Source organism: Bos indicus, chromosome 9, assembly GCF_029378745.1.
Source record: "Bos indicus isolate NIAB-ARS_2022 breed Sahiwal x Tharparkar chromosome 9, NIAB-ARS_B.indTharparkar_mat_pri_1.0, whole genome shotgun sequence".
In the NCBI taxonomy this organism is placed as follows: Eukaryota; Metazoa; Chordata; class Mammalia; order Artiodactyla; family Bovidae; genus Bos; species Bos indicus.
Genome location: NC_091768.1, coordinates 43687381 through 43711839, shown reverse-complemented (window position 1 = coordinate 43711839; position 24459 = coordinate 43687381). Strand labels below are relative to the sequence as shown.

Sequence of the window (24459 nt, the reverse complement as noted above, 5' to 3'; positions counted from 1 at the left end):
AGACTGCAACATGCCAGGCTTCCCTGTCCTTCACCATATCCCTGAGTTTGCTCAAACTCATGTCCATTGAGTCAGTGATGCCATCCAACCATCTCATCCTCTGTCATCCCCTTCTCCTCATGCCTTCAGTCTTTCCCAGCATCAGGGTCTTTTTCTAATAAGTTACCTCTCTATTTCTTTAAAATAACACTCTTAATCAAAAACAAACAAACAAAAAATCTGATTTTTAAAATGGGCAAAGGACTTGAAGAAGTGTTTCTTCAAAGAAGAAATACATTCTTTGTTTTTATCTTTTCATGTGAAAGGATCACTAGTCCTTAGAGAAATACTCATCAAAACCACAATGATGTATGGCAAAACCAATACAATATTGTAAAGTAATTAGCCTCTAAAAGTCTCCTGTAAATGTATTATCATACTTTCATACTTTTAAAAAGAATAAAGAAAAAAGCATAAAAAAAAATAAAATAAAATGTACCACACATAAAAAAAAAAAAAGAAAAAAAGAAAAAAAACCACAATGAGATGCCACTGCACACTCATGAGGATGACCACTACAAAAACCCCAAGTGACAAGTGTTGGTGAAGATGTGGAGAAATTGGAACACTTGTGCCCTGTTGGTAGGAAAGCAGTATGATGGTTACTCAAAAAAATTGAATTGCAATATGATCCACATCCGGATATATATCCAAAATAATTGAATGCAAGGATCTTGAAGAGAGATTTGCACACTCATGTTCTTTGCAGCATTATTTACAAAAGCCAAGCGGTGAAAGCAGTCCAAATGTCCATTAGCAGACGAATGGATAAAGAAAATGTGACCTATATATACAATGGAATATTATTCAGCCATAAAAATGTGGAAATGCTATCTTATGCTACAACATGGATGAAACTTGAGGATGTTATGCCAAATGAAATAAGCTAGTCACAAAAAGACAAATACTGTTTCACTTTATGAGGTACCTGAATAGTCCAACTCATAGAGACAAGGAGGAGAGCACAAAAATCCCTTGTGGTTTCCAGGGGCTACAGAGAGGGCAAAATAGGGTGGTTTTTTTTTTTTTTTTCCAGTAGGTATAAAGCTTCAGTTGTTCCAAGTTCTAGAGATCTGTGCATAACAAATGATGTGAATATAGTGAACACTTTACTAACCTGTACACTTGAAGATGGTTAAGAGGGTGAATTTTATTGTGTGTTTTTTAACCATTTAAAATAATATTTAAAATATACAAAAGAAGCATAGTACCTCACATGTACTTGCCATCATCAATAAGCTTGCACATTGAAATGAGCCAGTAGATGCTCAATAAATGTTTCTAATACTAATGCTCATGATGAAAAAATTAGGAGAGCACTTTTTTATGATTGATGTCAACTAATAATACTTAGGACTTGCCAGGTAGCTCAGTGGTAAAGAATTTGCCTACCAAGCAGGAGATACGGGTTCAATACCTGGGTCGGGAAGATTCCTCGGAGAAGGAAATGGCAACCCACTCCAGTATTCTTGCCTGGGAAATTCCATGGACAGAAAAGCCTGTAGGCTACAGTCCATGGGGTCGCAAAAGAGTCAGTCATAACTTAGCGACTAAGCAACAACAATAATACTTAAGTAATTAATTGGTCTAATAGTAGTGTGTCTAGTTCATTGAAGAATAAATTGCCACCAACTTCTGGTAAGACTTTTACAAACTAGAATCCTTTGCTGCAAATGTTATGATAAGTCATAATTATTGAATTCTACTTATTGATGAAGATAGGTGTCAAAAGGTGTCAATTAATTGGTGTTTTAATGAGGTGGGCATAGTTTTTACCTTTTCTGTTATTCTTCATGCTTACATTTTTGGTATATGTGGCTTATGGGATATAATTTATATCTTTTTTTTAAAGCATAAATAAAATACAAGCTGGGGTAAAAACAAGACATAACCAAAACTCAGCATGAAAGAAAGTTGACTTCATTCACCAGAGAAAGAAAATCAGAACTAAGAGATCCTTCTTGCTCTACTTCCTATCAGGTTTTCCAATTTAATGGGTGCAGGGCAACTTTCCCCAAGGGCAACTTTGCCTACTACTTCCTCTGTTGTCTTTTCAGCAATTTTGGTTCAGTGTCACACCCAAAAAAGGGCGCACCTCTTTAACCCTTTCAACTTTTGAATCAAACACACCCTTGTTACATGTGCTTTTCACATAAACAGTCAGTATCTGTCATTCGGCTCTGGCTTTGAGAGTGCACAGCCCTGCCAGGAAGGTGAGCTGTTGAGAGTTAAATAGAGTCATCTGGAAGGAGGAGGATAGACAAGGCTTTTCTGAGAAGTAGGAAGCTTGATCTTCATAATGCCCGGGCAGCTACACTGCACTTCTCATATTCTCTTGGTGTGTCTATAGAAAGGAAAAAAGAAGCCACATCATGGTAAGAAACTAAGTGAAGTTTTGTTATCTCTTCATTGACTGACGCTTTGTTGCTTTTTTTTTTTTTTTTTTACTGAGACTTTGTTTTGAATGTATATAGTATTATTATTCATGACATCAGTTAACTGCACAATGTGTTTATTGTCTAGAGCTGGTAAATTCTCTGAGGTTAAAAATCATGAGCAATTGTGAGTAGAAGGAATACCATAGAAGGCTGAGGAGGAGAGTAGGGGCTGAGTACTCTTGAAGAAACTTTGAACTAGAAATGAAAATACTAGTATATTATCTCCTGTGTCTCCCCTTTTCTAGGTTCTTTAAATTATTGCAGGTAATCATTGACAAGCTTCCCTTGCTAAATATGTTTGAGTTACCCTTTTTCCTCCTGAGGTGAAAAAAATCTGTTTCTCCGCCCCTTTTCCAAATATCAAAGGCAACTAGTTGGAAGCAATTAGTTGGAAAACATCATGTCTGGTGTTAAGGATTGATTTTTATTTTCATCATGGCAGAGGGAGGTAAATCTCTATTATACTTTCTTTTAAAATGTAGGTTATCTTTCAGATCCGTTCTTCACTGGGTGTTGGCTGTTGCTGCTCACACTGGCCTGTCCCCATAACATGTTACTATGTGTTACACATACTTTCCCCAAATAAGATTTTATTAGGACACGGAAATTTATAGGAGCAACTCGGCTTCTTACAACCCTACCATTCTAGACGTGCTATGGCTTAAAATAAGCCTTCCTTCTGGTAAGGAAAAAAAGCAATCTTATAAACTTTTAAGAAAAGAAAGTTTATATAAGGGTCTGTTAAACTTTGCTTCTCTACTTTGCTCAGAGAGGCAAATATAAATTTAATAAATGTAAATACAAAGCCCGGGAAAAGTGTTGGGTATTGTTGCCATCATTCTTTCTGTTAATTCCTATCACTTTCCCCCATTCTTTGACTTTTTAGACACAATGGCTTAATAAGTACATGGACAAATAGTCCTTACCCTAAGATAAGAACATCTAATCATCCCCTAGAAATCTTAACAGAATTAATGCCTTGTATTTTATGAGAAATGCCTTTTTCAAGGTAAATTTGCCGAATTAAAAAAAAGTAAACACTTAGGTTTAAGGGCATTATGACTGTAAGCCTTCAGAAAGCATTTTAAGTTTAATAAAATTTCTGATATTTTGGTCGACCATCTTATTAAGGCCAAAATGCACTAAGCTGATTAACTATAGCCTTTGTACGCACCTTGGTTAGTAAGCTTGGGGTGGGGTGGGTGTGGGAGGAGGTATTGTGGCCAGGCTGGGAATTTGGAAGGTTGCTTCTCCCATGAGTTTCTCTGTGATATGAGATAAAGGTACGTGGAAGCCACTGTGGGTCCTGAGAGCCTGGTGGCTAGTGAGCCGACATTCTCATTTGAATTCTGATGTTGAAATGGGCAGGAACCTGCTGCTTGTGTCTCCAGGCATAATCAGGACTAGGGCAGTGCTCAACCTGGGTGCGCAGGCTTGTCTGCCTCAAGTCTGTACAGGAGCAATGTTTGCAAAATGCGATCCAGACGTGCAAGCTGAGGCAGAGAGCAGCATCTGAGGCTCCTGCCGCCTGCCAGGAACGGAGTGGTGTGAGGTGATGAAATGCTTGAAGGAGCAGCAACTTTCTCACAGTCTTCCCACTCCAACACACATGCACACACTCACTCAGTCCCAATCCAACAGTCTACTGGAGGCAGTGAAAAGTAAGGCTAAATTCCTTGGGACAGTAAAAACGAAGTGAGAAAGTCAGAGACCCAGAGGGTGGGAAAGGTGTTTGAAGCTGGATGAAAACCCAGAATAGTATAGGCCATGGAGAGTTAAAGTGTGAATTACCTGCAACACTCCCCCCTGCCTACTCCGGTTTGTTAGTTCCCTTGGAACTGCCCCTACCAGTCATTTCCTGTCCTTATACTGCTCCTCCTCCCCACCTTCCTTAGAAGCACATGTTCCTTCTCTGTGTCTCAGGTGACTTCCCTCATGTCTGTTCATATGTAAGTGTGTGTGTGTGTGTGACAGTCCAACATAACCAAAAGGAACAGAGCGGGAAAGGGCAGGAGAGAAATAGCACAGACATCACAGTGCATCTTCTGGTCCTGCCAGCTGTGCGTGGTGGGCACACTACTGTTCACGTTACAGTTTTCTCAAAATGAGGATGCTAGCTGCCACTTCACAGGGCTGTTAAGGGATACCTGGCACATGGTAAGTTCTTAAGAAATGTTAGTTGAAATAAATCATAGAGGAGGAAAAATAAAAGGCCAATAAGAATATAAAACATGTTCAGTGCCATTGAAAAGCAAAGAAATGCATATTTACCTAGTCCCTGTAAAATATAGCATGCAACAGAAGCGTATAAAATATAAATGTGAGGTATAATGAATCATTATAAAGCAAGCATCTCTAATAACTAGGTGTAGGTCGAGAAATAGCTTATTGCTGCCACCTTTTAAGTCTTCTGGGGGTCTCTTTCTGATCACATCCTCTCTCTTCCCTCACCACCGGGCCAGTAGTAGGGTAAAGGGAGTGGGGCTTTTGTCTCAGGAGCAAAGTTTAAGGGGATGTCAAAAAATTCAGTAATCAAGATAAATAATATTTCAATTCAATGTTATTATAATATTTTATACATAATTGTATGTATTTATTTTTGGCTGTGCTAGGTCCTTATTGCTGTTCCCAGGCTTTTCTCCAGTTGGGATGAATGAGGACTACTCTTTGGTTGCGGTGCACAGGCTTCTTATTGTGGAGGCATCTCTTGTTGCTGAGCACAGGCTCTAGGGCGCTTGGGCTTCAGCAGTTGTAGCCAGTGGGCTCTAGGGTGTGACCTCAGTAGTGGTGGTTCCCAGGCTCTAGAGCACAGGCTCAATAGTTGTGGCACACCAACTTAGTTGCCCTGCGGTATGTGGTATCTTCCCAAACCAGATATTGAACTTGTGTCCCCTGTATTGGCAGGCAGATTTTTTTTTACCACTGGACTACCAGGGATGTAAGTCCTTATTGCAATATTTCTAAAAGCAAAGGTTCATGAAAAAAATCCATGATGAACAAAATGTCAGTTTTTAAAATGAATACAGAATCTGCACCACAAGTGTTTAACTGCACTCTTAACTGTTATAATCACTGTGTGTGCATGCTAAGTCACTTCAGTTCAGTTCAGTCACTCACTTGTGTCTGACTCTTTGCAACCCCATGAATCACCGCACGCCAGTCACTTCAGTTGTGTCCAACTCTTTGTGACCCTGTGGGCTATAGCCCACCAGGCTTTTTCTGTCCTTGGGGTTCTTTAGGCACGAATACTGGAGTGGGTTGCCATGCTCTCCTCCAGGGGATCTTCCCCACTCAGGAATCGAACCTCTGTCTCTTAGTCTCCTACATTGACAGGCAGGTTCTTTACCACTAGTGGCACCTGGGGAGCCTGTTAAAATCAACATATCTCTCTCTGCTTTTCTTTATAATTTTACCACCTATGAATATATCCCAAGACAGTGTGAATTAATTTACGTGTTCTTAAATTTCATAGGAATGGAATGATATCCCATACTCTCATGGGGGTCTGGATTCTTTCAGTCAACTTTATGTTTATGAAATTCGTCCATGGCTTGTGCCACTGACGTATTCATTCTTTTCTGTTGCTGTATTCTGTTTTTTGAATGAACCACAGTGAATTTATTCATCCTGCTGTGGATGGGATCTGGGTCCATTTCTTGTTGAGGGATTTGTACAGGTAGCCTGCTGGGAATGTCCTAGTGCACGTGTCTTGGAACAATGTGCATGAGCCTCTCGAGGGACAGCAGTTTTCAAAGTGAGGTCTGGGGGCACTCCAGGGTTCCCAAGATCTCCCAGGGGAGTCCTTAATGTCAAAACTATTTTCGTAAAAGTGCTAAGATGCTATTTGCTTTTTACTTTCATCCTCTCGTGAGTGTACACTGGAGATCCAGAGGTAACATGACATGCAATGCTGTCTTGCCCTGATGGCTAGTGGAATGTGTGTCGTGAGTATTGTTGAACTTTAAAAACGGCTCAGTTTTCATTTCTAACCCTGAGAAATGTTGATGGATATAACCCATATAAACAATGGCTCTTGGGGGCCTTAATTTTTAAGAGTGTCAAGGAATCCTGAAAGCAGAATTTTGAGAACTGCTTGCTGCTCTAGAGAATATACTGATAATGCTCATAGGATATACATACCTTCTGTTCTATTAGATAAATGCCAAGGTGTTTTCCAAAGCAGTAGTACCAATTTACACTCACAGCAGCAGCATGTGAGCATTCCTATTGCTCCACAGCCTCTCTCATATTGGAATTATCACTCTTTTTAATTATTTTCCAATCTGATGGGTTTGTAAAGATATCTCTTTGTGGTTTTGCTTTTCATTCCCTTGATTACTAATTAGGAACATATCCTGTGCGAATAATTAAGAATGTGTATAGAGATAAGGTACAAATATTTTTTCTGCAGCCTGCAATGCATTGAAAATAACATAAATAAACTGTAGCCATTGTGGTACATTGACATGATGGAATTTAGTACAAGCATTAAAATATTATTATAGAAATGTATTTATTGAGGCACTAGTGGTAAAGAACCCACCTGCCAATTCAGGAGAGTTAAGAGACGCTGGTTCGATCCCTAGGTGGGGAAGGTCCCCTGGAGAAGGAAATGGCAACCCATTCCAGTATTCTTGCTTGGAGAATCCCATGGACAGAGGAGCCTAGCAGGCTACAGTCTATAGGGTCACAAAGAGTCAGGCACGACTAAAGTGACTTAGCACACACACATTTTATTGGCATGAATTCAGTGAAAGAATAATATACCAAATAGGAAGTACAAAATGCTATTATACAATGCCCTGACAAACAGCCAGACAGAGAAGAAAAAAGAGCCAGACAGAAAGAACAGTAATAGTGGTATTTTAGGATAGAAAAGATAAAGGATAATTTATATTTTCCTTGTTGTACTTGTTTATATATTCTGAGTTTTAAATACAAGTTATATATATATATTTATATATATTTAAATACAAGTATATATATATATTTATATATACTTTAATATGTATATTTATATATATTTAAATACAAGTGTGTATATATATATTGCCCAAAGAAAGGCAACGCCAAAGAATGCTCAAACTACCGCACAATTGCACTCATCTCACACGCTAGTAAAGTAATGCTCAAAATTCTCCAAGCCAGGCTTCAGCAATATGTGAACCATGAACTTCCTGATGTTCAAGCTGGTTTTAGAAAAGGAAGAGGAACCAGAGATCAAATTGCCAACATCCGCTGGATCATGGAAAAAGCAAGAGAGTTCCAGAAAAACATCTATTTCTGCTTTATTGACTATGCCAAAGCCTTTGACTGTGTGGATCACAATAAACTGTGGAAAATTCTGAAAGAGATGGGAATCCCAGACCACCTGACCTGCCTCTTGAGAAATCTGTATGCAGGTCAGGAAGCAACAGTTAGAACTATACATGGAACAACAGACTGGTTCCAAATAGGAAAAGGAGTACATCAAGGCTGTATATTATCACCCTGTTTATTTAACTTATATGCAGAGTACATCATGAGAAACAGTGGACTGGAAGAAACACAAGCTGGAATCAAGATTGCCAGGAGAAATATCAATAACCTCAGATATGCAGATGACACCACCCTTATGGCAGAAAGTGAAGAGGAACTCAAAAGCCTCTTGATGAAAGTTAAAGTGGAGAGTGAAAAAGTTGCTTAAAGCTCAACATTCAGAAAACGAAGATCATGGCATCCGGTCCCATCACTTCATGGGAAACAGATGGGGAAATAGTGGAAACAGTGTCAGACTTTATTTTTCGGGGCTCCAAAATCACTGCAGATGGTGACTGCAGCCAGAAAATTAAAAGACGCTTACTCCTTGGAAGGAAAGTTATGACCAACCTAGATAGCATATTGAAAAGCAGAGACATTACTTTGCCAACAAAGGTTTATCTAGTCAAGGCTATGGTTTTTCCTGTGGTCGTGTATGGATGTGAGAGTTGGACTGTGAAGAAGGCTGAGCGCCGAAGAATTGATGCTTTTGAACTGTGGTGTTGGAGAAGACTCTTGAGAGTCCCTTGGACTGCAAGGAGATCCAACCAGTCCATTCTGAAGGAGATCAGCCCTGGGATTTCTTTGGAAGGAATGATGCTAAAGCTGAAACTCCAGTACTTTGGCCACCTCATGCAAAGAGTTGACTCATTGGAAAAGACTCTGATGCTGGGAGGGATTGTGGGCAAGAGGAGAAGGGGACGACAGAGGATGAGATGGCTGGATGACATCATTGCCTTGATGGACGTGAGTCTGAGTGAACTCCGGGAGTTGGTGATGGACAGGGAGGCCTGGCGTGCTGCAATTCACGGGGTTGCAAAGAGTTGGACACAACTGAGTGACTGATCTGACCTGATCTGATATATATATATACACACACACATACACTGTATATATTAGTGTATACACTTTATATATGTATGTGTGTGAGTGTGTGTATGTACTTTAAGGTTTCCTTTCCTATTCCCTGTCTCTTCCCCAGAGACAGACATTTCATTTGATCCTCAAACAATCCAGAAGATGAGCATTTTAAAAACTGGATTTTGGGGGAGTCATTTGAGAAGAGGGCCAAGACTAGAGACAGGCCTTTTTCCTGTCTGAGAATTAACTGAGGGCCCCCCAAACTACTGGCTATTCCATTGTACAATGTTGTCTGGCAGTGTTGCTTGTAGGAGACTGAACAATTTCTGGAAAATATGGTTGATGTATGTGTTCCTTTGTAAGTATTTTTTGAGTACCTATTGGTACCCTACGTTGAGGAAGGAATAGGGACATAGTGGTGAACAAAGCTACATTCTTATTTTCATGAAACTTATACATTCTGTGAGGAAAGACAGACAATGAAGTAAACAAATAAATACTAAGTATGTTCAGTTCAGGTAATAATAAATGCTGTGAAGAAAAATAAAGGAGCATAAGGTTATAGGAAGTGAAGTGCTTATTTACATAGGGTGATCACGAGGTGTTCACTCTGCCTAGTTGCGTATCTTCTGTACATTATGATCTGGAAAGGATAATGTTGATAGGAGGGGGTAAACTTCAGTTTTCCTCCATTCTGGTCATGACGCATTGAAGACAAGTGCTTATAATCAATGATATGCCCAGTCCTGCGTGTCTATCGTATTCTATTTTCATCTCTATCTCACTGAGAATCATAAATTAATCCTGTTAGTTATCTACTCAGCTACTATAATTTAAACTTAGATTATGAAACATCAGCAAAACATCAGACTATTAATGATGGCAGCCATCACTTTCTTAGGCACTTGTTGCTTTTCAAAACATGTTCACATATATCACTTCATGTGAATTTCTCAATATCCTCAATGACACAAGAAGAATTTTTGAGAAGATAAATTATTTGATCCCCATTTAGTAGTATTCCTGAGTTCTTTTCATGAAAGCATGCATTTTGCTTCTTAATTTGAAATGAATTACCAGGAAGTCAATTAATTCTCACTAGAAATTGCAGAAAACTGAGATATTTCTGGGAAGTACATATGAACTGGAAAGAAATTTATTTTCTAGAAATAAATCTATTTTCTGCCATACTTTCAAATGTGGTTAAAATAACCTCAGGTTATAAAGTTTCAAGGTCACTAGAAGTCTCAGAGGCAACCTGGAGTCAACAGTGGGAGAGGGAGAGTGGGAGTCTGAGTGGGAGAGGCTTCTTCATTCTTTATGGAGCTATAACCTCTGAGTTCCTTCCCTCCTCCTGGTCCCAGCCACCATGGTGGGCTTGGCTGCCAGTGTTCCTGGTGGAGGCAGGCATGCTGCGTCAATCTCTCCTTGGCTGCCTCACCCTCGTCTCCCCAAATCTCTATCCCCCTCATCACATCATCTATGTATGAATGACCTAACTGGAAGTGAGCCCTTGGGAGTTGAGTGCTTGCATTCTGCAGTACACTGATGGTTTTGTAGTGTTTTGAAGTGCTTATTCTTGATCTCTGATCTGATTGTACAAGTCATTCTTTTTTTAAAATACATAAAGAACGTGAGAATATGCTTTCTTGGTTCCGAGTCAATAAGAAAGGAACTAATTTGACAATATACATTTCCATTTTTCAGTTTGGCTAAGCTTCTTTACTCCAGTTTAGAACTAGTCAGCCAGTGATTTGATTATACGCTAATCAAGATATGGGGCTTCCCTCATAGCTCAGTTGGTAAAGAATCTGCCTGCAATTCGGGAGATCTGGGTTTGATCCCTGGGTTGGGAAGATCCCCTGGAGAAGGGAAAGGCTACCCACTCCAGTATTCTGGCCTGGAGAATTCCATGGACTATACAGTCTATGGGGTGGCAAAAAGTCAGACACAACTGAGCGACTTTCACTTTCAATCAAGATATGTGCACAATCCAGGAGGTAGCAAGAAACAATTGCTATCCATTTCAAATTCCCATATCTTCTGTAAATTATACATTATATGCATTTGGGAAAAATATTCACCAAATGAGGATTATACATCTCTACTGTAAAGCAAATTAATTCAGCATGATAGAGAAAAAAAAAGTATTTAGGAGACTGTTCTCTTTACACGGAGAGAAGCATTGTGAGTTATCTGTTACTCATGGTTGAACATGTAGTAATTATTAGTCAGGGGTCCCGCATAGGGAAAGGCAGGGCACATTCAACCTGGTTGATTGAGTAAAGCAAGAGGGGCTACATATACAGCATGGCAGAGTTTTAAGGAAACCACAATTTCTTCCCTTGCAAGCCCTCTTCCAAGTCTCTGTCCCTAAATCTGTAATCCAATATTATGTCATCTTCTTAAAGAAAGCTCTCAAAATCATATGCTTCATGCCCTCCCCCACCCCGGTTCTATACCAAGCAAAGGATGGTGAAGCACTGCTGGGCCAGCACCACCGAGACCCTTTCCATCACAGGGCTAGAGGGGTGAGAGGAGGAAGCAATTCCTGGGATCTGAAAACAGAGTGTATCTGCAGAGGTGGTTCCTGACAGAGACCTTGGTCAGGCTGGACCACACCCAGCCCAAAGCCTAACTAGGAGAGGGAAAGGTGGGAAGAAAACAGCTTGACTTCACTCTAGTCCCTCCCGTTGATCTCCTGTCAGTGCCTTTTAAAGGCTGAACCTACCAAAATCAAAGGGTAAGGGAATCTGTTTCTATATTCCTCACAGAGAAGGGTGAAGAAAGGGACATAAACAGAAGTGCCCACTGTTTACAAAGGCACCTGATTCCACAGCCAGTGCTCCATCATAAGTGAGAGTTCGAGCCCCATCATTATTATATTGCACGGTCCAGGCAGAAGCATGTCACCCAGGTGTAACATACTCTATGTGGTCAGTATGAACATAAAAGTGGTATGTTAGTCATCTTCTGGGCTTCCTGTGTGGCTCAGCTGGTAAAGAATCTGCCTGCAAAGCAGGAGACCTGGGTTCGATCCCTGGGTTGGGAAGATCCCCCGGAGAAGGGAAAGGCTACCCACTCCAATATTCTGGCCTGGAGAATTCCATGGACTATATAATCCATGGGGTACAGTCCATGGGGTTGCAAGGAGTTGGACATGACTGAGTGACTTTCACTTCACAAGTCATATTCTAGGAAACAGAATCTTGTTTTCCTGAAAGTGAAACTCTTAGCTGCTCAGTTGTATCCAACTCTTTTAACCCGATGGACCATAGTCTGCCAGAGTCCTCTGTCCATGGAATTTTCCAGGCAAGAATACTGGAGTGGGTTGCATTTCCTTCTCCAGGGGAACTTCCCGACCCAGGGATCAAACTCAGGTCTCCTGCACTGCAGGCAGATTCTTTACTGTCTGAGCTAATATACTATCAGTTCAAATGGGAAAAGTTACTGAGCTAACTTTAAAAAGCCTGACTCATGTCTTAGGAATATTATCTAGATGTTTTGGACCGTGGTTTGCATCTTTAAGATTAAGAAGAAAATCTGGCAAAAGGCAGATTCTCAATGATTACTAGTGGAATGAATGAGTACAATACACACACACTTTAAGGTCTTGCCTTCCTTTCTCATTAATCATGTGTCAGTGGCTTCACAACCAGGTTTCACTTTGTTTCTGACAAATAGTAAATGACCTAAAGACAATTCTTAGCTGGAATTAGTAGTAACTTTTTAAAAGAAACTCTTTACTTCTTTAAACCCTCTGAAAGGGTGGAAAATACTTTTGGAATAATAAACTTGCAACTTTTTCCTAAAAAAAACTTTTTCCTTTCATATTCAGTAACGCCTCTTTTTCAGGACTCTGTTAAACCTGGGAGTTAAAAAAGAAAGTCTGCTCCTATTCTTTTACACAATAGTATACCTATAATTCTATTAATATACAACAGGATATGATTGCCATTTGTTTTGAAGTGACATCATTAGAAAAAACAAATATATTGAGGTTGTAAGTGGAGAAGTATGTGTCACATGAAGTTGAAAGGACAGAGACATTAAAGAAAAATCAAGGAGAACAGTGGTGAGCAGCAAGGATGGGGTAGGCACTGGGATGCTGACAAACATTGGAAACAGCACAGGGGCAGGCAAGCACTGCACCCCAAGAGACTGGGGAGCAGCGAGAGGCTCTGAAGTTCTGAGGCAATGTATTATTGGTTGCATCACATGAAATTGTACATAGATCAAAACTGAATGCAGTAATTTTCTATGCCTTTTTGAAAGAGCCCTGCTTATGTCTAAACCATGGGTCATTTAGTGCAAACCTTAGTCTACACTCGTATCAGCCACAGAAGAAATCACTATTATAGTGCAAATGTAGTAACAGAGGTCCATAGTTTGGTCTCCAGAACTGTTAGGCTATAGCTTAATTATATTTAGTATACTATAAGAGAAGGACGGGGAAGGCAATGGCACCCCACTCCAGTACTCTTGCCTGGAAAATCCCTTGGGCAGAGGAACCTGGTGGGCTGAAGTCCATGGGGTTGCACAGAGTCGGACACGACTGAAGTGACTTAGCACAGCATAGCATAGCATAAGAGAAGGAACTTGATAGCATGTGGAAAAAATATTTTAAAAGATACAATGAAAAGTGTCAGTGTTTAATAGGTCAAGGTGCACCATGTGAACACGTCTTCCTTTGCATTTTGTGTGTGTGTTCTATTATTTAGAATGGGCCATATATATTAGCACAAGCATTATCAAAAAGGTAGAGTGATGAGGAGGAGAGCAGATCATTTTTTTTCCCCCAGGAGAATGATTGCTTTACAGTGTTGTACAGTGATTTCCATTGTGCAATGAAATGAATCAGCTATATGTATACACGTATCTCCTCCCTCTTGGACCTCCCTCCCACTCATCCCACCCATCTAGGTCATCTCAGATCAGAGAGTGGAGCTTCATGTTTATTTGTCTTGTAACCTAATTCAACGTCAGATTTTCTATTCAGCTTTGACTATTTCTTTTTTCTCCCTCTTCCTCACTCCTCATTTTTGTCCTTTACTGGCCACAAGGTTCAAAAGTATATCTTACTTTTATTGAACAGAATTTTCTAACCCTTGTTTTTACATTTAAAAGTTGGTGGGTGAAGTGGTTTAAATTCCCATATTTTTTAAGCCACACGACTAAGGCTGTTTTTACAAAAGCCGTGCAGAAAAAAAGTTCCTTGCCAATGCAAACACATACACACATGTGCTGTGAACCTAAAATATTATCAAAGTGACAAGGCCAATTTTATCTTTCATAATAATGGCCATTGGTTTCACTCCTCATCATGGCTGAACTGGAGTTAAAGAGCTAAAATATCTTTCAGAATCAACAAAGTGAGCTTATAGGGAACCACAGTGTTTTTCCCCCAGAAAAGTTACTTGTGTACATCACTGACCACATTTTAGCAGGAGGCACATGTGAATACATGTAAAAAGATCTTGATCTGCTTTCTTAGGTCATACGCAGGCTGGGAGCCAGCAGTAAACCTGAAGAAATTCAAGTTTGTGTGCCAGCAGTCATTCTGCATCACTGGGCAGAATCCTCACATGGACAGAACAGAGCTGCACATTCTTGACCACACTGAGTCTTGTGCAGAAAAAGGTTTCCATTCTGTTCTTGTTTTGTTTAGACCCAACCATGTTTATAGTTGTCGAAAGGGTGTTGGTGACTCCCTTTTGGAAGGGAGGGGGTGGTTACTAATTCTTTAGTAGCATGAAATAGTTTTCCACCTCTACTGTAAGTCCCTGTGCTAGGTGTTGGGAATACAGATAGATCTTTTTCTTGCTCAAAAGGAGCTTATTCCACCAGGCAAGGAGAAGGTGGGAAATATGATTTATTTTCAAACAGTATAATGTATTAGCTACATTTTCAAATAATATGCTCAACATATTTTCCTTCAACCTCCAAACATGATTTCAGGTGCATGCATGCATGCTCAGTCCTGTGACCCTATGTACTGTAGTCCGGCAGGCTCCTCTGTCCATGGGATTGGGGACTGGCAGATGAGATACTGCATGCTCTGCACCAGTAACTAGGATCAAAGAAAATTACTGTCTCTGTCTGTGTCGGCTTTTATACCCTGCTGCTGCTGCTGCTGAGTCACTTCAGTTGTGTTCAACTCTGTGCGACCCCATAGATGGCAGCCCACCAGGCTCCCCCATCCCTGGGATTATCCAGACAAGAACACTGGAATGGGTTGCCATTTCCTTCTCCAATGCATGAAAGTGAAAAGTGAAAGTGAAGTCGCTCAGTCATATCCGACTCTCAGCGACCCCATGGACTGCAGCCCACCAGGCTCCTCCATCCATAGGATTTCCCAGGCAAGAGTACTGGAGTGGGGTGCCATTGCCTTCTCCGTTTATCCCCTAGAAAATTTAAAAATTAGGTAATATTTCTAGGGATTGTAACTTTCCATAAACCGAATGCTTCTGAGTTTCAGACTCAAACTGCTAATTGCCCACAGCATTCTGTATAATATTTAAAAATACACTAATGATATAAGTTTGATTTCAGGTGAAACACTTCTGAATTTAAAGCAATGCCTTCAAGGTAATCTGAAAAAAACAAGAAAGCAACAAACTATTTTGCCTGTATGTCCTGTATTTGCACATTTTGGCATATTAACACTGTATCCTGTATTTCCTGACTTTTGGTTCCCCATCAGTGAGGAGATAGAGATCTCTGAAATTATGTATAATAATACAATGTAGCTTTTATTTAGTGGCAGCTGCTGATGATAGGTGCTGCCATACCAAGAAGGTTGAAAATCAGAGAACAGCACTGTGGTCTCCTTACTGATACACACCCCTCCTGATGAGCCACATGTAATGTTTGCCATGGCTGGATGGCATCACTGACTCGATGGACGTGAGTTTGAGTAAACTCCGGGAGTTGGTGATGGACAGGGAGGCCTGGTGTGCTGCGATTCATGGGGTCGCAAAGAGTCGGACACGACTGAGTGACTGAGCTGAACTGAACTGAATGTTTGCCATCAAGCACAGTAAAACAGATCACAGCACACAATCCATGGACCATTTCTAACACTGTCCTTTTGTGGACTGAGCTCATCCCAGTAGGGCAAGGGTGGTAGGAGGAGTCCAAGTGCATGTTCTACACAGTCAGGTGGGCAGAAAGGACAGAGTATAAAGCTCTCCAAAGGAGACTGCAGGATTTCAAGGCTCTGCTACAGTCTGAGAATGCTCAGGACCCTGACTAAGTGAGAAAGAGAGCCCTGTGGAAGCAGGAAGGAGTCTGATGGACTCCCATGGCCTCTTTGCAAAGCATTTCCCTTCGTAACAGGTGACCATCAAAGTCAAGGCCGAATACGCTGGGTCCCTGGCCTCCCATTCTATAGGTTTAGGACTCTAGGTGCAAAGGCTCCTACTTAAGGAGGAACTACCCTCTAGATAATTCCCAGGACGTCTCATTTTGTCTTCTATCTACCATACTTATTCTTCCTCCAGGAACACTGGGGTGAAATCACCTCTGGCTGAAAAGAAACGTTGTGTCCTGTTTTAAGAAGAGGTGTTTGTTCCTCAAAGATATAACTGTGAGCTTAGGAGGAATGATTCACTCTGCAGTCTTCTCAGAAGATCCTGCATAGAGATCTGATGCTGGAGATGCAGGGCCCCTCGGGGGAAGACAGCATTCCCCTGCAAATAAAGAAGTAGCTTTTGAAACAACTTGAGGCCCCCATTGATTAAGAACTGTGTATGAAATGTGCACCCGAGCCAGATGGACCGTGTTTCTGCTCTTTACTTCCCAGGGAAAAAGCTTCATTTTTAAGTCAACTTCATTAAGATAATTTACATATGAAAATTGTACCGTGTAAAGTGTACAGTTTGAGTTTTGAAAGCTATGTGCACATGTGTAACCATCACCACAATCAAGATTTAGAACACTGCCCTTATCCCCGGGAGTCCCTTTGTGCCTATTTCCAGTCACACCTCCTTGCCCACCCCACCCTCAGACAACCTTTGATTTATTGGTACTTTCTATGATTATAGATTGGATTTGCCTAGACATTGCCTAGAATGATATGTAAGTGGAACCCTTCTATACCTTTTGAGTCTGGCCTCTTCCAGTTAGCACAATGCTAATGAGATTCATCCATGTCATTACATGTTTTTAAAGTTCGGTCCCTTGTATTGCTGAGTAGCATTCTGTGTCCAGGTGTGCCACAATTAGTTTATCCTTTCACTGGCTGATGGACATTTAAGTTATTTTTCAGTTTATCATTATGAATGAAGCTATTGTGAACATTCACGTCAAAAGTTTGGAATTCAAGTAAGTTCAATAAACAGAGCAGCTTGACAGTTGACAAACTGGCTGCTCCTCTGGGGGAAGGAGGAGTCGAGTAGTTGATGAGACCAAATTACAAAGAACAATTGATTTTGTAAAAAGCAGCTATAGCCAAAAATGAAAAAAAAAAAAAAAAAATGTACTGAACAGAGAAGACTGCTGATCAGACACCTTTCAGCTATATGGGAAAAATGGATTGATTGCAACATCATTGGTAGGACAGAATAATTTGTACACTAGTTTTTCTTTGGACACGGGCTAGAATTAAGCCAATAAGACTCAAACTTTTTCCTGGCTACTTCTATGTGCTATGCTTAGTTGCTCAATCCTATCCGACTCTTTTCGACCCCATGGACTGTAGCCCACCAGGCTCCTCTGTCCATGAGGATTCTCCAGGCAAGAATACTAGAGTGGGTTGCCATGCCCTCCTCCAAGGGATCTTCCCAACCCAGGGATCGAACCCTGGTCTCCTGCATTGCAGACGGATTCTTTACTGTCTGAGCCACCAGGGAAGTCCATGAAAAGTGAAAGTGAAAGTCTCTCAGTCGGCTCCGACTCCTTGCGATGCCATGTTCTATACAGAACATGGAATTCTCCAGGCCAGAATACTGGGGTGGGTAGTCTATCCCTTCTCCAGCAGATCTTCCCAACCCAGGAATCGAACTGGGGTCTCTTGCATTGTGGGCGGAGTCTTTACCAACTGAGCTATCAGGGAAGTCCATAGGATATGTTTAAAGGCCTGTCCAGGCACCAGAGACAAAGAGCTCCATTTCTAGAGTTAAAAAGACTACTGACTGTGGGACCTTAAGCAGGGATAAGAAACATTGGCAAATGAGCATAAAAACACTACCTATCTTAAGGACAGTCTCTGATAAGAATCTGTATAAATCACTTAGCAAGTCTAGCACATAAGGAAGGATTTACTATGTTTAAAAATCATGTAATACCTTTGACACATAGTGAAAGAGTCCAAACATATTCCTTAAGAAATGAGTATTTTAACTTTTTTCCCTTAAATTACACTGTGAATTCTTCTATGTTGTTTATATAACCACTGAATAATTGAATTATTAATCAATTTGGCTAGATTTTAAAAGCATATCAACTCAGTCACAAAATCTCTCTGTGGCCACAACATTCCATTGTCCATCTCCTCACACTGTAGCTGTTTAGTTCCAAAGTTCCCAACAGCTGCTTCTTCCACCTGAAGAATCACCTCTGGAGTTTGTCAGTAAATCTGATTCAGGAGCACTTCCTCATGAGCTCCTGTGGGAAGTGTGGTCTGCAGTCTACTCCCCTGGGCTAACTCTGGCTCGGGGTGCCCATTGCACCATCATGTCCTGTAGGGTGGGGTTGAGGGAGCTGGGGTTGGAAGATGAGGACCTGGGCTTGAATCCTGATATTGCCCCCACACATAACATAACCTGAAGTCTCTCAGCTGGGATCTTTCCTTTCGTCCTTTCGGCTGTAGGGTGACAAGCATCTCACGTTGCTGTTACAGAATTACATGATGTGACAGTAAGAGGGGGCTTCCCTGGTGTCTCAGTAAAGAATCTGTCTGCAATGCAGGAGACCTGAGTTTGATCCCTGGGTGGGGAAGATCCCCTGGAGAAGGGAATGGCAACCCACTCCAGTATTCTGGAGGAGCCTGGCAGGCCATAGTCTACGGGGTCGCAAAGAGTCGGACACGAATGAGTGACTAAGCACAGCACAGCATATAGTAACAGGGCTGTCTCAGTAAGTGCTTGTGGACCCTGTTAATTCCATGCTTTATCTTAGTCTTTCCTGTTTACCACCATCTCCAAAGTCCACTGGCTGCATATACTTCAAATGAAATGGAGCAGGCTTTAAAGAGTGATTCAGGAACTTCTCTTGTAAACAGTCAATATTGTAAAAACTGCCCTGAGTGTTCACCTTTCGGAAAAGGTGGGGCTCAAGCTAGCTCCTGGCTTTCAGGTGGAAGAGGTAATCTTAATATTAAATCTATTGTAGCCAGATGTGTGTGGGGTTGTGTTTCAATGGGCTTGTCACCAGGAATAGACTTCCCTCCGCTGGGAGCCAGGCTGGGTTCCCGCTTGAGCTCCGTCCCTCCGTCTCGCAGGCGGGCCTCCTGGTCTTCCTGCCCGCCCCGCCCCTCGGCTATCAGCTCTGTGCGCGCCGGGCGCCCATTGGCGGATTTGCTTTTATTGATTTGTTCTGAGCGCGCTCCTGGCTTTCCGCGCCAGTGCCAGGTGCCGGCCGTTTTGCCCCAGGCTATGGAACAGGAACGGGTTTTCCCCTTTATGGGCACGGGAACAGGGCGGCTCTCGCAGGTGGCCGGGGGTGGGGTGGGGTGGGGTGGGGGGGGGGGGGGCGGTGGTGCCCTTCCCATGGATAGGTCGGACCCTGAGCCCATTGGGTTGCCGAGGAACCGATCCCTGGCCGAGGCCGGCCTGGGAGAGTCCTTCGCTCTTCTGTCCTCCGTGACCTATGGCGGGGGACCTACAAAAGTGGTCACCCTGCACCTTTGCCCTCCCTCCAGCACCTGCCCCTATATTGACACCCAGGAACACCCCGCGGGAAAGAGCCTCTTGGGTGAGCTGGGCAGTGGCCAGCTGTGTTCCCTGGGGACCAGCCGGTGTTTGAATGTCCACGTGCTTCTCCCATTGGACCGGCGCAGCCTGGCCCTCTGAGAACCTCTGACTTGGCTGGGGGCACACCCACGTACTTGAACTCGATTTCTTAAGGTTTTTCAGTTGAACCCAAAGTGGCTTCTTTCTGTTCTGGAAGAGAAGACTGTTTTTCCTCGTTCTTCTTCCTGACTACAGAAAGAAGTGGCGGTATTTCAGGGGGAAAAAAATTTCACTTTTAACATACTTTAGCATGTTTACTGCTGCCCTGTAGGCAGACATGGCTGTTTGAAAATACATCTTTATGGGATTCCCTGGTGGCTCAGACAGTAAAGAATCTGCCTGCAATGCAGGAGACCCAGATTCAACCTCTGGGTCAGGAAGATCCCCTGGAGAAGGGAATGGCTACCCACTCCAGTATTCTTGCCTGGAGAATCCCATGGTCAGAGGAGCCTGGTGTGCTACAGTGCAAGGGATTACAAAGAGTGGGACACTACTGAGCGACTGAGGTATAAAGCAAAACATAGAACTGGGAGTTATTTATTTTGCATGGGTGATTATTTGGATGTTCTGAATTTTCTCTCATGATTTTCTTTCTATAGATAAAGGAAATGTTACTCTTCGGTAGCACCAAGCATAAATAGTGTTTGAGAAAAATTCAAAAAGTGAAAAAAATTATTTTGTTGGAATGAATGCGAAAATGTAACTCTCACATTCAATTAGAAACTCTAGCCTATTATCATTTTGGCTTGTAGTTCCATAATGTACTTACTATTAATACTTACTATTAATACTAATAGGAAAAGCAGGATTCTCACATCTGTCTCTCCCATCCCCTTTTATTTTTCAGTCCAGAGCACAACCACCAGAAGAGAACAAAAGGAAGCCAGTTTTGGGAAAACTTGGCACTCTGTTCACGGCCGGAAGGAGAAGGAACAGCAGAAATGGGTTAGAGAGTCCCACCAGCTCAAATACCAAACCAGGCTCTCCCAAAGAAGTAACCTCTTCCAGACTCCCGGAAAGAGAGACTGAGAAGAGTCAACCTCTGAGCGGCCAACCAACGCCAACAGACGCATGCGAGGAGGGTTCCCCACTGGAGAAGTGCCAGGAGCCGGAGGGTGAACACCCCGAGGGCTGCGTGCAGGCAGCCCCCCCGGACGCCAAGCGATCACCTGGCCGGGGCAGCCATGCAGCAGCGGCTGTGCAGCAGGGCCGTGAAAGTGATTCACCCCAATTAGAACCTCTGGAGGCAGAGGGAGAGACCTTCCCAGATGCCACCGCCACTGCCAAGCAGCTGCATTCCTCATTAGAGAACTCCTCCAAGCGGGAGAACGCAGAGGCGCTCATCCGCAGTCCCGGGGAGGACGCTTCGCCCGGTGCTGGCCGCGAGCAGGAGCCCACCCAGGGATCGAGGGGCGTGCCGGGCTCGCCCGCCGGGGAGCATCCCGCCGACGGGGCCCCTCGCTTGTGTGCCCACCGAGGCTCTCCGGAGCCCCAGGGTGGGCTGAGCCAAGCCCCGGAGGACTCTTCAGCTCCGCCGGGCGACCCGCTCGCGGAGGGTGCGGAGAACCGGGCGGGCTCAGCACCAGTCAACGTCAAAGCCGAGCCCCCGGGGCAAGACTGCCGACCCCGCGAGCGCGCCCACCCAGCCAAAGTGCTGACTCTGGACATCTACTTAAGTAAGACCGAGGCGGCACAGGTGGACGAGCCGGTCGTGATCAGCCCGGGGGCGGGAGATTGCGGCGATTGCGACGACATGGAAAAGAGGTCGAGCGGCCGCAGGTCTGGGAGAAGGAGGCGGTCGCAGAGATCCACCGACTCCCCCGGCGCTGACCCGCCGTTGCCCGACTGTGAGCCCCGGGACGACACGGTGTTCGAGGACGAGGTGGCGCCAGACGCGGCCGCCGAGAATGGCTGTGCAGAAAAGAAAGTGAAATCTCCTCCGCAGGCGGCCCCCAATGGGGGCGTTGCCTCCGCTGCCGGCCTGGAGTCCAAGTCCAGCCCCAGCCCCAAAGGGCAGCTCCGAGGGGAGCCGGAGCGGAGCAAACAGCCGCCGCCCGCCTCCTCCCCCACCAAGAGGAGGGGCCGGAGCCGCGTCCCCGAGGCTGTGCCCACCTCGCCCGCAGGCGGCCCGCGGCCTACGGCCAAGGACTCCCCTCTCAAGAGGGCGCCAGACCCCGTCCCCAGCCCGGCCGCCAAGGAAAGCGGGGAGGAGGCGGCCCGAGTCATCCCCCGGGAGCTCACGGTTAAGAGCAGCTCGCTACTGCCTGAGATCAAGCCCGAGCACAAGAGGGGGCCGCTCCCCCACCTCTTGGATGGCCGGGGAGACGGAGGTCGAAGCAGAGACTTGGGCAGATCGGCTGGAGGTTCTGACGCCTTTGAGGGCTTGAAGCCCAGGAACCACTTCGGTGTGGGCAGATCGACGGTGACCACGAAAGTGACCCTGTAAGTAACTGCGGGGTCACTTGCAACATTATCATTCATAAACTGAATAGACTCATTCTATTTGAATTCTTGGATAAGTAAGCTTAAGAGTTGGGTTGGGCCAGCCCAGTGGCTCTTGAGGGGCTCGGAGTCTTTGCATTCGTGGAGGAACTGCCTGTGCATTGAATTTTCTCCTGGGTGGTGAAACTGAGATGGTGAAGGAGTAGTTGACACAGTTAAGGTTTAAGAAGATGGCCCGTTCAGGACCCTAGTCGGTTGTTATTAATAATTCCTATTAATATAAGGCTTTTAAGTTCAATGAATGTAAAAGTAAGATATCTCTTGAGGTTCAGTATTTACATAATAGACGACCACGTGGCTGGATTGGCGCTCATTCTATTCTTTATTCAAAATATACACCAGCATTCCTGGGTGGAACATTCTTAAAATGTAAATGCAGTGAATTTGAAAACAGGGAGCAAACTCTAGTGTGTACAGTACACCCAGTAACTTTGACATGTGTGCGTTTACAAGAATTCACAGAACCTTTTATGGAACTTAGTGCATTATTGGCCTAAAGCTTAAAAAAAAATCTCTAATACAAGCATCTCCGTTGTTTCTTCCCCTTTATGATGTTAGGAAGTTTGGTGACATTCTTGCTCCCAGATCAAAAAGTATTTTTCAGTTATTGAAATGAAGAAAAATTAGTGTTTTTACTGGGAAGCTGTTTGACAAATGAAAGGACACATTAGAAGGATCAAGTTCAACAGCTGACTGTGACCACTGTGCTGTTAAGTGTATTGATTTTTCAAATATTTATTGAGTACCTTCTGTGCATGGTAGTGTGCTGGGAACTATGTGGGGAAAGCCACAACTGTGATTCACTGTATATTGCCTTTGAACAGTTTATGGCACAGTTCAGCACCCAAGATGCCGACAAATCAAATAATTATATGAGGTGATAATCTGATTAAACTGCCACATGAATGTTACCATCCCTAAGGCTGGGGGTGTGGAAAGGAGGAGGAAATCACTGTTGATTTTTTTTTTTTTTTTTGGAGGAAGTGGGATTGTGCCTTGATGGTGAGTGAAGTCTGTATAGGCAGACAGGACAGGGAGGGCACCCTATAAAACTCAAGACTCCCCCTTTCCCTACCAACTCTCCCCTATCTCTCAGTCAGCAAATGTGAAAATGAGTATCTAAACTGCTCAAGGTGTTTTCCTATATTCACACATTTTTTAAAGCTGAGACTTTCCCAACATTATGATTCATGAACTGAACAGATTCATTCTGCTTGAATTCTTGGATAAGTAAGCTTAAGAGTAGGAGGTCTGCTTGGTAAACACTCACGAGGAAAACCTGCTTAATGAATAACTTGAGCTACCTCACCCAGCTGCCAACCTGGAGCACTTTGATGGAGTCAGCAATTTATTCTGTAAGAGCAGCCTTGGAGAAATAACCTGAGTGAATGATGCCCATTATTTGTAGAAGGCCAGTGTGACTGAACATTCAGACCTCCTAAGTGTGAGCCTTAGAGACATGTTGTTGTGTACTGATTAAGGACGCTTCTTGTCTTCCAATCAGAATACACCAGTGGAAAAACCAGAAATGTTACACTGTTAAGGGATAGGGTAAACAAACAAAGCCTCTTACATGAAAATCTTCATGTGCTGTTTCCTGTAATAGAACTAAACCAAATGTCCTTTTCTAAGGAATAATTATTTTCTACCTAGAATTTTCCTTTCCCAGAGGCTCAGTTTAATTCTGTTTTGTACATGGCCTTGCACTTGGTGAACTGGCCAACGATTGGAATGGAGACTTAATAATTCTTTCCAGTCCTTTGACCCATTTCCATTTGACTGATGGATTTTTTTTTTTTCAGATCCTTTAGTTTTTCCTCTGATTGTATTTCAAGTAGAAGTGTTGCTCAGATTATAAAAACAACTTGAATCTGAAATTTTAGAGTTAAAACTATTTTATATTCCCTGAAAAATAATCACTATGAAGAAGCATGTTTATTGATGCTGTTAGAGAAATTATGTTTTCAGTTCTCTACCAAGTATTGAATGTTGAGATTCTTAAAACGGTATGTTTAGAATAAGGAGAATTTTCTTTTCATATTATATTCACAGGTTCTTAGACTTCAGGGTATTTTCCCTTCTCACATCTTAATGAAGGCATTACAACATGAATTATAGGAGCCTTCCTTTTAATCAGTTTGAACCAGGTT

At 43.0% G+C, this 24459-nt stretch overlaps 1 protein-coding gene across 1 annotated transcript in view; it reads left to right on the top strand.

Moving 5' to 3' along the window:
- The window catches only part of CRYBG1 (crystallin beta-gamma domain containing 1), a 232342-nt gene that overhangs the window by 158453 nt on the left and 49430 nt on the right, over window positions 1–24459 (top strand). The window contains exon 3 of the mRNA XM_019967281.2: window positions 20655–22249. Within this exon, the coding sequence (XP_019822840.2) occupies window positions 20655–22249 (1595 nt within the window). The remainder of the gene's footprint in view (window positions 1–20654; window positions 22250–24459) is intronic.